General features: G+C 45.4%; 1 protein-coding gene across 1 annotated transcript; it reads right to left on the bottom strand.

Moving 5' to 3' along the window:
• Positions 1 to 9998: 9998 nt before the first annotated feature.
• Positions 9999 to 12893, bottom strand: LOC310703057 (trypsin-like). The gene is made up of 3 exons (XM_083495020.1): positions 11729 to 12893; positions 11210 to 11349; positions 9999 to 10176 (listed from the first exon to the last, which is right to left on the bottom strand). The coding sequence occupies exons 1-3, from the start codon at positions 11970 to 11972 to the stop codon at positions 10027 to 10029; spliced, it is 534 nt and encodes a 177-aa protein (XP_083351146.1). The 5' UTR covers positions 11973 to 12893; the 3' UTR covers positions 9999 to 10026.
• Positions 12894 to 13105: the final 212 nt, after the last annotated feature.

Below are 13105 nucleotides of genomic sequence, written 5' to 3'. Positions count from 1 at the left end.
CAGTCTAACCTGATCCGTCAGGCGAGCTGTGCGCTTCCGAGTAAAAGGACTAAACGGCGATAGGCTGGCACTGAATGTGCAAACCGTGTTCCGCAAAGCTCCGCTGCAGAGAAGCCACCCAGAGAGAAGGGAACACTCGGTCGATGGGGTTTTCCAGCGCGGTTTCAGCCCTGCTGTTCCGGAGCTAGATGGCTCTGGCTGCCGAAGCGGCTGCCTGGAACACGGGTGGGCAATCCAATGGGAGGCACAACACCGATGCGCAGGTAAATCCAAGTGAAAATCGATCACCGAAGGAATTGAGATACACAGCCTAAAGAAAAGGTAAGAGACAAAACAACCTTAATACAAACCAAAGCAGGATGGCTGGCGAGGCGAAAAGAGGGCGAGCCCCAGCCACGCCGGCCCTAAATAGGGCAGGCTACACCCCCAGCCACCCAACTGGCTGGCTGGGTTGACGACGCAGCCGGGATTCCCTCGGTCTCACGGGGGCTGGATGCAACCATTAAAAGAAGTCTGTAATGAGATTCTAGAGGGAAAAAAGGCACCTGAATCGTGGAAAGAAGCGTATATCTCACTCATACCAAAGACAGAGACTGAAAAGACGCAATTGAAGAACTACCGCCCAATATCATTACTCAATGTGGATTACAAAATTTTTGCAGACATTTTGGCAAAAAGATTTAAAAAAGTGTTGATGGAAAAGATTCATAAGAACCAAGCAGGCTTTCTCCCAAAAAGGCACCTAGCAGACAATGTAAGGAACATAATAGACATTTTGGAAAAGTTAGAGGTGGATATAAACTCTAAAGCAGTGTTGATTTTTGTGGACGCGGAGAAAGCCTTTGACAATATTTCTTGGAGTTTTATGAAAAAGAATCTTCATGGGATGGGGGTAGGCCAAGGTTTTGAGAATGGTATGGGTGCAATATATTCTGAACAAAAAGCTAAGCTGATTGTAAATAATGTAATAACTGAGGAACTCAAGATAGAAAAAGGAACACGACAGGGGTGCCCAATTTCCCCATTGCTTTTTATCTCGGTTCTGGAGGTGTTGCTGAATATGATCAGAAATGACCAGCAGGTCAAAGGTGTACAGGTCGGAGCTAAACATTACAAGTTAAGAGCTTTTGCAGATGACTTAGTATTGACCCTGCAAGAGCCAAACACTAGTACGAAAAAGGTGTTAGAAATAATCCAACAGTTTGGCCAGGTAGCCGGATTTAAATTGAATAAACAAAAAACTAAAGTTTTAGGAAAAAAATTAACAGATATGGAGAAGGAGAAATTTCAAGAGGAGACAGGTTTGACAGTGGTTAAGAAGGTGAAATATCTAGGGGTTTATTTGACATCTAAAAATTTGAATTTGTATAAGGATAACTATGAAAAATGTTGGTCAGAAATTAAAAAAGATCTAGAAATATGGTCAAATTTGAAATTGTCAATGTTAGGCCGAATTGCAGTGATTAAGATGAATGTATTGCCTAGAATGTTATTTTTGTTTCAAACCTTGCAGATTCTTGACAAGATGGAATGTTTTAAGAGGTGGCAGAAAGATATCTCGAAATTTGTCTGGCAGGGCAAAAAGCCCAGAATTAAATTTAAAATACTGACAGATGCTAAAGAAAGAGGGGGATTCGCCCTGCCGGACTTAAAATTATACTATGAAGCAGCAGCATTTTGCTGGCTGAAAGAGTGGATGCTCCTCGAGAACACAGACATATTGGATTTGGAAGGTTTTAATAATGCATTTGGTTGGCACGCATATTTATGGTATGACAAAATTAAGCTGCATAGGGCCTTTAAAAACCATATTGTCAGAAAAGCATTGTTTAATGTTTGGATAAGATATAAAGATCTGTTGGAAAACAAAACCCCTAGATGGGTGTCTCCTGTGGAGGCTAAGGCAGTGAAGAAACTCAATATGGAGGTCGGATGGCCAAAGTATTGGGAAATCTTGGAACAGGAGGGAGATAAACTGAAATTACAAAGTCATGAGAAAATGAAACATAAAGTACAAAATTGGTTTCAATATCATCAAATAATGGAGTTTTTTAAACAGGACAGGAAAATTGGCTTTCAGGTGGAAAAATCAAAATTAGAGACTGAATTGTTAGAACCCAATACTAAGAATTTATCAAGAATGTATAACTTGCTGCTGAAATGGAATACACAAGATGAAACAGTTAAATCGGCTATGATTAAGTGGGCACAGGACATTGGTCATAACATTATGTTTGCTGACTGGGAATGGTTGTGGAACACCGGTATTAAATTCACGGCATGTAATGCCTTAAAGGAAAACATTATGAAAATGATCTACAGGTGGTACATGACCCCAGTCAAGCTAGCAAAAATTTACCATTTGCCTGATAATAAGTGTTGGAAATGTAAAGAGACTGAAGGTACTTTCTATCACCTTTGGTGGACATGCCCGAAGATTAAGGCTTTCTGGGAAATGATTTATAATGAAATGAAAAAGGTACTTAAATGTACTTTCCCTAAAAAAACAGAGGCCTTTCTCTTGGGCATTGTCGGCCAATTGGTGTCAAAGAGGGACAGAACTTTCTTTATGTATGCTACAACAGCAGCAAGAATACTCATCGCAAAGTATTGGAAGACACAAGACCTACCCACTCTGGAAGAATGGCAGATGAAAGTGATGGACTATATGACATTGGCTGAGATGACTGGCAGAATCCGTGATCAGGGAAAAGAGACGGCGGAAGAAGAATGGAGAAAATTTAAAAGCTATCTTAAGGACTACTATAAACTTGATGAATGCTAGAATGTCGAGGTTTTCAGGGGGAAAAAGGGATACAGTGATATAAGATCAGATTATAGAAAAGATTAAGATGACAGAGGTTGGAAAGGAATATTTAGAAGTTGCTAAAAAATTATGGACATTGGGATGCAGAAAGGGGGGGTATGGGGGAGTCCCGGAAAAGAGGTTTATGAAAAAATGTTAAGAAACTATACGTGTTTGTATGTCTTTTTAAGTGTTTGTTTTGTCTTTAAAAAATTCTGTAAAACCAATAAAAATTTTATATATATAAAAAAAGAATGGTTCTGGCTTTGGAACAAAATTCTGCCTAAAAGGTCCTTCCTGGGTTTTTTTTTATGATGTTAGCCGCTCTGAGCCCGGCCTCAGCCGGGGAGGGCAGGATACAAATAAAAAATTCTTATTTTTATTCAAAGGAAACACAAATTAAAACTAAATATGTCACACTAACTTTGGGGAGAAAAAGAAAACACACTCACTCTTTTTGAAGGTCTCTGTGTACCAGCGTTGCTAAGGGCCGCCAAGCCCCTGGAGACATGAGGTCACAGCACTATGGCAACATGATGGAATGATGATGTCAGTGGAAAGGAGACCTCTTGCTCATCTCTTTTTCTATTTACATTCTATTTGCTGATTTATGATCCGGCAAACCTTCACTGAAGATGAACTAAGAACTTCTTAATGGATTGAATATTTTTAAAATTAATTCTCCATTAGTAACATTCTAATGATAACAAATCAAATCAAATCTTGCCACATCATAATACAAACAATAAAGCCAATTATACATTCCAAACTAAAAATTTTGGGGAGGCCTTTCCATGTTCTGGCTGTCGGGATTTGTAAATATGCTACTTTTGAGCAAATAAAGGGACATTAGGACAGAAGAAACATGTGGGACTTGTTTTACTGCCCTTTCAACACGACCGCTGTGCAGCTTTGCTCATTGCTTTACGACCTGCAGAGGCTCGCAGGGGGAAGCGTGCTGGACGCCGAACAATAAAGCAATAAATCTACCTAACAAGCAGTATTCTGAGGGCATCTTCCATGGGCCATGGGCCATGGGCCTGATCCAGAAGCCTCTTCTTGTGTTCTTAATGTAGAACGGTAGCAGAGGAGGGGAATCAGGGTTTCCAGGTGAAGCTGACCTTCTGATCAGCAAGTCCTAGGCTCTGTGGTTTAACCCACAGCGCCACCCGCGTCCCTTTGTAGCAATATAGCAAGTGGGGAAATGAAGAAGGGAGAATCAACAAAAGATCCATGAAAATGTCAATAAATATCAAGCAATACTCATTGGTTAAAATCATGATGCCTGTTTAAGCAAACCAACAAAGCTTTCCAAAGATCTCTGAAGGAAGGGAGGGCTGCTCCTTGACAATATCCGCCCTCCCTTCCCCACAGGTGGGCAGGGTTTGTGGCACCGAGCGAGGCTCACCTGGGCGGGTGCCACCCACCTGCTTGAGCTGGCCTTTGACCCGCCCTCGGCCAGGGAGGACAATGGACGGCGGGCCTAAGGCCAAAAGAAGCTGACTCCTGGGCTCAAGCCTGTTTTGCTGTTCTTACGCAAAGCCTTATCTGCTTGTGGTGTTAGTCCCCAGGAATATTCCGGGCACTCGTTCAGTATCGGGGCTGCCACTTCAGCGGCAATACAGGGTTGGGACCCTGCACACATCAAAACACTGGGCTGCTGGCGCTCAACAGCCTACAAAAGTCACATTTGTCCCAGCTCCTCCTCCTTATCACTTGCAATTTAATTGTCTTACATGTTTGCCCACCATAGAATCATAGAGTTGGAATAGACCACAAGGGCCATTAAGTCCAACCCCCTGCCAAGCAGGAAACACCATCAGAGCTTTCCTGACATATGGTTGTCAAGCCTCTGCTTAAAGACCTCCAAAGGAGGAGACTCCACCACACTCCTTGGCAGCAAATTCCACTGTCAAACAGCTCTTACTGTCAGGAAGGTCTTCCTAATGTTTAGGTGGAATCTTCTTTCTTGTAGTTTGGATCCATTGCTCCGTGTCTGCTTCTCTGGAGCAGCAGAAAACAACCTTTCTCCCTCCTCTATGTGACATCCTTTTATATATTTGAACATGGCTATCATATCACCCCTTAACCTCCTCTTCTCCAGGCTAAACATGCCCAGCTCCCTTAGCCGTTCCTCATAAGGCATCATTTCCAGGCCTTTGACCATTTTGGTTGCCCTCCTCTGGACACGTTCCAGTTTGTCAGTGTCCTTCTTGAATTGTGGTGCCCAGAACTGGACACAGTACTCCAGGTGAGGTCTGACCAGAGCACAATACAGTGGCACTATTACTTCCCTTGATCTAGATGCTATACTCCTATTGATGCAGCCCAGAATTGCATTGGCTTTTTTAGCTGCCGCGTCACACTGTTGGCTCATGTCAAGTTTGTGGTCAACCAAGACTCCTAGATCCTTTTCACATGTACTGCTCTCAAGCCAGGTATCACCCATCTTGTATTTGTGCCTTTCATTTTTTTTGCCCAAGTGCAATACTTTACATTTCTCCCTGTTAAAATTCATCTTGTTTGTTTTGGCCCAGTTCTCTAATCTGTCAAGGTCGTTTTGAAGTGTGATCCTGTCCTCTGGGGTGTTAGCCACCCCTCCCAGTTTGGTGTCATCTGCAAATTTGATCAGGATGCCCTTGAGTCCATCATCCAAGTCGTTGATAAAGATGTTAAATAAGACCAGGCCCAAGACAGAACCCTGTGGCACCCCACTAGTCACTCTTCTCCAGGATGAAGAGGAACCATTGATGAGCACCCTTTGGGTTCGGTCAGTCAGCCAGTTACAAATCCACTGAGTGGTAGCATAGTCAAGACCACATTTTACCAGCTTCTTTACAAGAATATCATGGGGCACCTTGTCAAATGCCTTGCTGAAATCAAGGTAGGCTACATCCACTGCGTTCCCTTCATCTACCAGGCTTGTAATTCTGTCAAAAAACGAGATCAGGTTAGTCTGACATGACTTATTTTTCAGAAATCCATGCTGAATATTGGTGATCACAGCATTCCTTTCTAGGTGCTCACAGACTGTTTGCTTAATGATCTGCTCCAGAATCTTCCCTGGTATTGATGTCAGACTGACTGGGCGGTAATTATTTGGGTCCTCTCTTTTCCCCTTTTTGAAAATAGGGACAACATTTGCCCTCCTCCAGTCTGCCGGGACTTCACCTGTTCTCCAGGAATTCTCAAAGATGACTGCCAGTGGTTCTGAGATCACATCTGCCAGTTCTTTTAATACTCTTGGATGCAGTTCATCTGGCCCTGGAGACTTGAATACATCTAAACTAGCCAAATATTCTTGTACTATCTCCTTAGTTATTCTGGGCTGTGTTTCCTCTGCTGAATCATTTGCTCCAAATTCTTCAGGTCGGGCATTGTTTTCTTTATCGGAGAAGACTGAGGCAAAGAAGGCACTGAGGAGTTCAGCCCTTTCTGTGTCCCCTGTTTGCATTTCACCATCTCCTCTGAGTGACCCCACTGTTTCTTTGTTCTTCCTTTTGCTACGGACATACCCATAAAAGCCTTTTTTGTTGCTTTTAACCTCTCTAGCAAGCCTGAGTTCATTCTGTGCTTTAGCTTTTCTGACTTTGTGTCTACATGTGCTGGCTATTTGTTTGAATTCCTCTTTGGTGGTTTCCCCCTGTCAGGGAACTGACATCAGAGCAGAGGGGAGAGGCGAGGCTCCCAGATTCTGCAGGAGAGGGAACGAGTAAGGGGAGAGAGAGAACGTCATCTGGGGAAGGAAGTCCAGGTGACACCAGGAAGAAGGGAGAGGGAGAGAGCATCTCATAGTTGAGGCTCCGAGACTCTTCCAGTGAAGACAGTGAGGAGGGTGGAGGACCACCACTCGGCACGCCCACTCTGCGCAGAAGGCTTCCACGCAGAGAGGCGAGGCGGAGGTTGTCCGTTAAGGAATTCTTATGCTGGAGGAAATTTAGGAGACGCCCACTCACAGATTCTGCTAGCGACTGAGCAGCAGCGCCAAGGGCTGCTCAGTCAGGGGAAGACACAACCACCCCATAAGCAGTTTGGAACAGCTGGAGGTTTACACACAAGCAACCCCAATTCCCCTTGACACCCCCCTTTTCCATTTTTTGTACACATCCTTTTTAAATCTTAACTCAGTTAAAAGTTCTTTAGATAGCCACCCTGGCTTCTTTAAGCACCTTCCATGTTTCCGTCTCATTGGTATTGCCTGACATTGTGCTTTTACTATCTCCCTCTTAACAAACTCCCAGCCATCATGAACTCCCTTTCCTTTTAGTATTACTGTCCATGGGATCTTACCCAGCACTTCACTAAGTTTTATGAAGTCGGCTTTCTTAAAGTCAAGAAATTGAGTCCTAGTATGCTTGGCTGCTCCTTTCCGCTGTATAGTAAACTTCAGAAGAGCATGATCACTCGCGCCTAATGATCCTTCCACTTCTACCCCACTAACCAGGTCATCAACATTTGTTAGAACCAGATCTAAAATGGCTGTTCCTCTTGTTGCTTCTCCCACTTTCTGGACAATGAAGTTGTCTGCAAGGCCAGTGAGGAATCTGTTTGACCTTATGCTCTTGGCTGAGTTTGACGTCCAACAAATATCCGGGTAATTGAAGTCCCCCATTACTACTATCTCCCTTCCTTTTGCATGCTTGGCCATCTGTTCCAGGAAGGCATCATCTATGTCCTCCGTTTAGCTTGGGGATCTATAGTAAACTCCCACAATGAGGTCTCTGTTATTCTTCTCTCCCTTAATTTTGACCCAAATGCTCTCACTTTGGCTTTGAGGTTCTAAATCTTGGATCTCTTCACAGGTATACACATCCCTGACATATAACGCCACTCCTCCTTTTTTGTCTGGTCTGTTTCTCTGAAATAGATTGTATCCCTCCATTATTACATTCCAATTGTGGGACTTATCCCACCAGGTTTCAGTGATGCCTATTATGTCATATTTAGTTTGCTGTACCAAGAGCTCAAGCTCATCTTGCCATGTCGAATAATTGTTTTGATTGGAAATGATTATTTTAATGACAAGAAGTATTCAGGTTCGATAGTTCTGGGTGATTATGTCAAAAAGGGATCAGTTTGAAGCCATAAAACCTCGAAATCTTCCATAAAATGGTGCGGCAAAGCATAAAGTTGGGGGATCAAAACCCCTGGCTCACTCGAGTACACTGAAGGAGAACTATGAAGGGGTGAAGTATGTGCTGGAGAAAATTGGTTATGATCAGCATGATCAGCCTAGCTTCCTTCTGGGCTTGAGAATCTCCGCAGCCAGTTATTTCCTCCCAGCCTAACCTGCCTCGCACCACACAGTTGTGCTGCGCTTGCCTGTGCTTTTGCTGGTTTTGTAAACTGCTTTGAGGTTTTTTGTTCTACAATCAAGCAACACATACTTTTCATGAAATAGTGAAATGGAAACATGGCCACCTGCCCAACCTGAGGAGGTGTGTGCAGATCAGGAAATCTCCAAAAACAGATTGGGTTTTCGTTGGAAAGGGACAACACCTGCTTCTGGTGCTCGTGAGCAACGGTGAGTGAGTGTCAGTTGCAATCAAAGTGTACTTCCTGCATTGCAGGGGGTGGGCTGGATGACCCTTGGGGATCTCTGAAGCCTACAATTCTCTAGAATCTGAGGCAAACTGACAGAGTGTTTAGCTTGGGTGTTGGTTCCAAATGAAGGCCTTTCTGTGGCAAATAGCCGAGACTGGCATAGATTTGGGCCTTTCCCTGAACCCATAAATTTGGGACTTGCTTCCAGAAAAATGTGCAGGACAGACCTGCAGCCATTCCATGTAAAGAGAAAAGACCAAAAAAAGAGAGAGAGAGTCCTCTATGCTGACTTGCCCGTTTCAGGATAGTTTCACCTAGGTTCCAAAATGTCACCTTGATCTCAACAAAATTCATTTCAAGTTAGTGTGCATATAACCATAGCCTTATATTATTGTTAAGTTTGCTTCAGATGATTCACTTGGTTTCACTTCTGCCCTGTGTGTTTGCCAAAGGACTGGCAGTGGACTTTTTTGCCTGTTCTTAAAGACCACAAAGACCACAGAGAGAGCGACCTGCGTAGGGGAAACTTCTGCACCAAATGCATCAGCGAACCCAATGCACCCAGGTATCTCTGCCCTGTGTGAGAAAGAGAGTGGTTGCCAGTCAGTGCAGAGCAGCCTTTCTCCACCTTGGGTCACTCAATGTTGTGGGAGTACAAGGCCCATCATCCCTGACCACTGGTCCTGCTAATGAGGTCCTGACCACTGGTGGCTTGGGCATGCTGCAGGCCCTGTGGGGAGTGCCTCCCAGCATTTTGTCACCCTCCTCAGTGGTGACGCCCAGGGTGGCACACACCCACCGCACCCCCTTCCTCTGCCCTTGCCTGCAGAGACAATGGAATGCATCCCTCCTGTCATAACCCTGTTTTTATCAAGGGGCAGAGTTAAGAGCTTTCAGCAGCACTAGCAACCTCCAAGGATCAGTTGGTCTTTGTTTCAGGCTGCTTTGGGCACCATTCAGTGCAGTGACATAGCGTATGAGCACACTCTACTAAACTTGCCATTTGTGGGCACTCTCAGTTGGCATCTCTGTGGTTGGCAATGATGGGAAAACAGAACTGAGATGTCTGTAAGAAGCTGGTGAGGTGGGCAAGGGGGCTTGGCCTAGCTCAGGCAAGGGACTGTTGGATGGCTTCCTTAAGTACAACTGATAGCCAGTGCTAAGGACAGGTGCTTGACTGTGAGTAAACTATATGTTTTAACCATACTTTTCAGTCGGTGGCCTGTTTCTATAATAAACAGGGTAACAGAAGGGGAGATCAGCCTAAAGGCTTTTGTTTTTACTGTTAAAGATGCTTGGCACTGTGCTTCTAAACACAAGCAATAAGCTGATGTTTTGTCTGCTGGTCAGGTTTGTGGAGGAATAAAATATAGTTAACATATTCCCTCACCTACATGGTAAACCCTAACCAACATCTACCATAATGTGAAATCAAGCCATTCCAGGAGGTGTGCCAGAAGCTGAGGAGCGAGGGAGCAAATCATTCGATTCTGCTCCCTTGCCTCAGCCATGACCCCTCTGGTGGTGGGCAGACTGGGGGGTAGACTTCCTTGAAGCCTTCTCTTCCACAGTAGCCGGGCCTGTGCAGTCACTGCATTGCTGGTGGTGCCAGATCACAGGGTCTCTCTCAGAGCAGCGAGATACCAGGTCAGAGCTCAATCTGGCTTTATTGCTCTTCAGTTGTTGGCAATTGTGTAGTGGATCCAGTCTTCAAAGATGCAGACCTTGGTGTACAGCCCCAGCCGGTTCTCTTCACTGCAGCTTTTCTTCCAGGACAGCAGTCCTTGGAGGGCTTCTTCACACACCAGGGGGCTGCCCACATCTCCCTAAGACATAGACAACAGCTTTGGGACTCTCCAGGGGACAGGATCAAATCATGGCAATTTCTCACTGTCGTTATTTGAACTCTCAGGCCCTGAAGCACTGCCTGCAGCAGGAGAGAGGGAGCTGTGTGAGGCTTTCCCCAGCCACAAGTACCTCCTGAGTGGTCCCAAGAGGTTGGCTCTTGCAGCTGGAGAATTTCCCTTCCCGTTGGGGTGGGTGTGCGCTTGCGCTTACAGCCCCTCTGGCCCTCTCAAGAATGTGGGAATGACATAAATGCTATTTAACTTTGATATGGGGAGGATTTGGCACATGGCTTTTTATTGTACTTTTCAAATATATTATGCTTTGTTGTTTAGTTCTGGTTAATGTTCGGCCAGTAGCTACTAGCCTGCCTATGGAGAATGCTTGGGCTTGTGAGTGATTTGGTTGGAGACAGCTCCAGTCTGAAGGGAAGCATTCATCTATATGGTGTGTGTGGATGCACATAATTAGACCATGTTACTGAACTCAAAGTCAGGGACACCTATACAACCTTACCTCCCACCAAAAAGTGCAGGCTCAGGGGGCCACCAAAACCACACCTCTCACCCATGGCTTGGAGTGGCTAGGAGCACACATGCCCATCTGGGAGGCCAGGCAAGGCATGCAGGCTCCTCTAGGCACCCATCTCATCAACCCTGCAGGACCATCTCCCAGGTTGGCCAGTGGTGCTATTGGAACTGTGAGTTTAGTGCCAAGTGGCGCTTGGATAGAAGAAAGATAGAGACAGCAGGTGAGAGTTGCAGGAAGAGAGGGAGGGAGAGAGGAAGAAGAGCAGTCCTGATGGTCATGGAGGAAATCACAGGCAGAGCATAAAAGGTGACAAAAAGCAAACTTTTGAAGTTTCTGGTCCATGGTCTCTCCCAGCTTCAGATGTACTGATACAGCTTCTGGCCAAGATCACAAGGGAGTCAAGGTATGCCTCTGCTTGTTTGCTCCCCACCCCCCACCCCACCCCAATCACTGGACTTGCCAGTAAAAGGAGAAGAGCCTCACCTTGCAGGCATCTTGGCTGCTGTCCAGCTGTCCAGCACAAAGCATCCTGTCAGTGAACCGTCCTGGGTAGACATTGTTGCAAGTGGCATCAGATGTGACTGGAAGGTAGCAGCACTGCAGAAGGTTGTCTGTTCCATCAGCTGTAAACCCAAAATATGTTGATCCTGAGCAGCTGCCTGGGGCAAGGCAGGAGGGAGACTCTTATGCTCAGGCCTCACCCCTCTCTCCTTGAGCTCTTTCTGCTTCAAGGGGGCACTGCCACCTGCCATGAATCTATCATAGTACAATGAATTGTTGGTGCCTCCCTCCCACCATTTGCCGTTCATCTACCCTTCCCTTTTTTGCATGGTGTCATTTATCCCATGCATCACTAAGGAACTTCAGTGCCCCCTTGCGTGTCCCCCACCATAATCCCCCACGGCCACGAAGAGGGGCATCTTCCAGCAGCCCCCTGCTCCAGTCTGTCACAGTTGTTGCTGGTCCTGGTTAGTCTCTCAGCACCACCCTCTCTGTACTCACAGTTGCTGCTGATCCATTCTGAAGCCAGGCACTGGGTCCCAGCTATGGCACATTGGCTGGGCAAACTGATGGGCTGCACTAGCTCACCCAGGACAGCTGGTTGTGCAAGCTTGATGAGCATGATGTCATAGTCCAGTGTGTAGTTGTTGAACTGCTTATGAGGGACCAGCTTGGCAGCAGCAATGGCCTGTTGCTTCTCCTTAGGAAGAGTCTCAGGGACTTGTAGGCCAAGCCAGACCTCCATGTGACCTGGGCTGCTGGAAGAAGAGCAGGTGGGTCAATAGTGTTCTCCCTAGAGTTTTTCTGCCTCAGCCTGGGTTGAAAGATTCCTTGCTCACCCTCAAGGATTCTTGTAGGCAGGCAGGCAAATGCACAAGTTGCCCTCCTATTTCAAATGAGAACAGAGCAGCCAACAGCAGAGAATGGACTTTATTCCCTGTGGGAGACAGATTGTGTGCAAAGGGTGTGAAGCAGGCTTATACCCACCTCCTGCTGCACTGAGCTGAGGACAACACCCATTCTTGGCTGATGAGGGCCCCACTGCAGACATGGTGCACTGACTGGAGGGAGACTTGCCACGGCACAGAATCTTGTTGGCACTTGGCACTACCAACCAACTTCTCAGCAGCTGCAACAGCTCAATATATAATTGGTAGAGGGAAAAATCAAGACTTCTTCAATGGTTAGGAACATGCTAAAATGCAATGTGGCCTCGTGAACTCTGGAAATGGTATCCAGCCTATCCCATGACATCTGTCAGCCAGACTACAGTAGCTAGATGAGGGCGCTGCATGCAATCTCTTCCTGCTAGTAAACAAAGGCTCAACTTTTTGCCACCATATCCTGCTTTCCACCTCCATCTCCCTGCATAGGAATCCTTTGAATTATTGGTCTCATATTGCAAGTAAGTGTGGCTGGCAACTGTTCCTGATTAATTTCTGCCAGAGTTCTACATACCATCACTCATACTGCTAAAATAAAAGCCACGGTTTTAAACCACAGAAAAGATCATAATGTATTATTGTAGACTATTCCAAAACAGTAACTATAACAAGTAACTATATAGTACACTGCTGGTTTGCCCCATGTAACAGTGACATTTCCTCTTTGTACAATCAGCCCAAATAACTGACTGCTTTTGATTATTCTGATATGAGCTGTTAATTTATTTTCTTACCACCATATATATGTACTGTATATGTGTATTATTATATATGAGAATAAAATCAGCATGAAAACATCATTAAAATGCCAGTAAATACTAATTAGTTAACAGAGTTGAGATTCCTGCATGGCAGGGGATTGAACTAGATGACCCTAGGGGTCCCTTCCAACTCTACAATACTATGAAATAAGATACATGTTACAAAGGCTTCT

The sequence above is a fragment of the Podarcis liolepis genome (assembly GCF_965112155.1).
Source record: "Podarcis liolepis genome assembly, chromosome: 3".
Classification (NCBI taxonomy): domain Eukaryota; kingdom Metazoa; phylum Chordata; class Lepidosauria; order Squamata; family Lacertidae; genus Podarcis; species Podarcis liolepis.
This window is presented reverse-complemented; position numbering and strand designations above follow the sequence as displayed.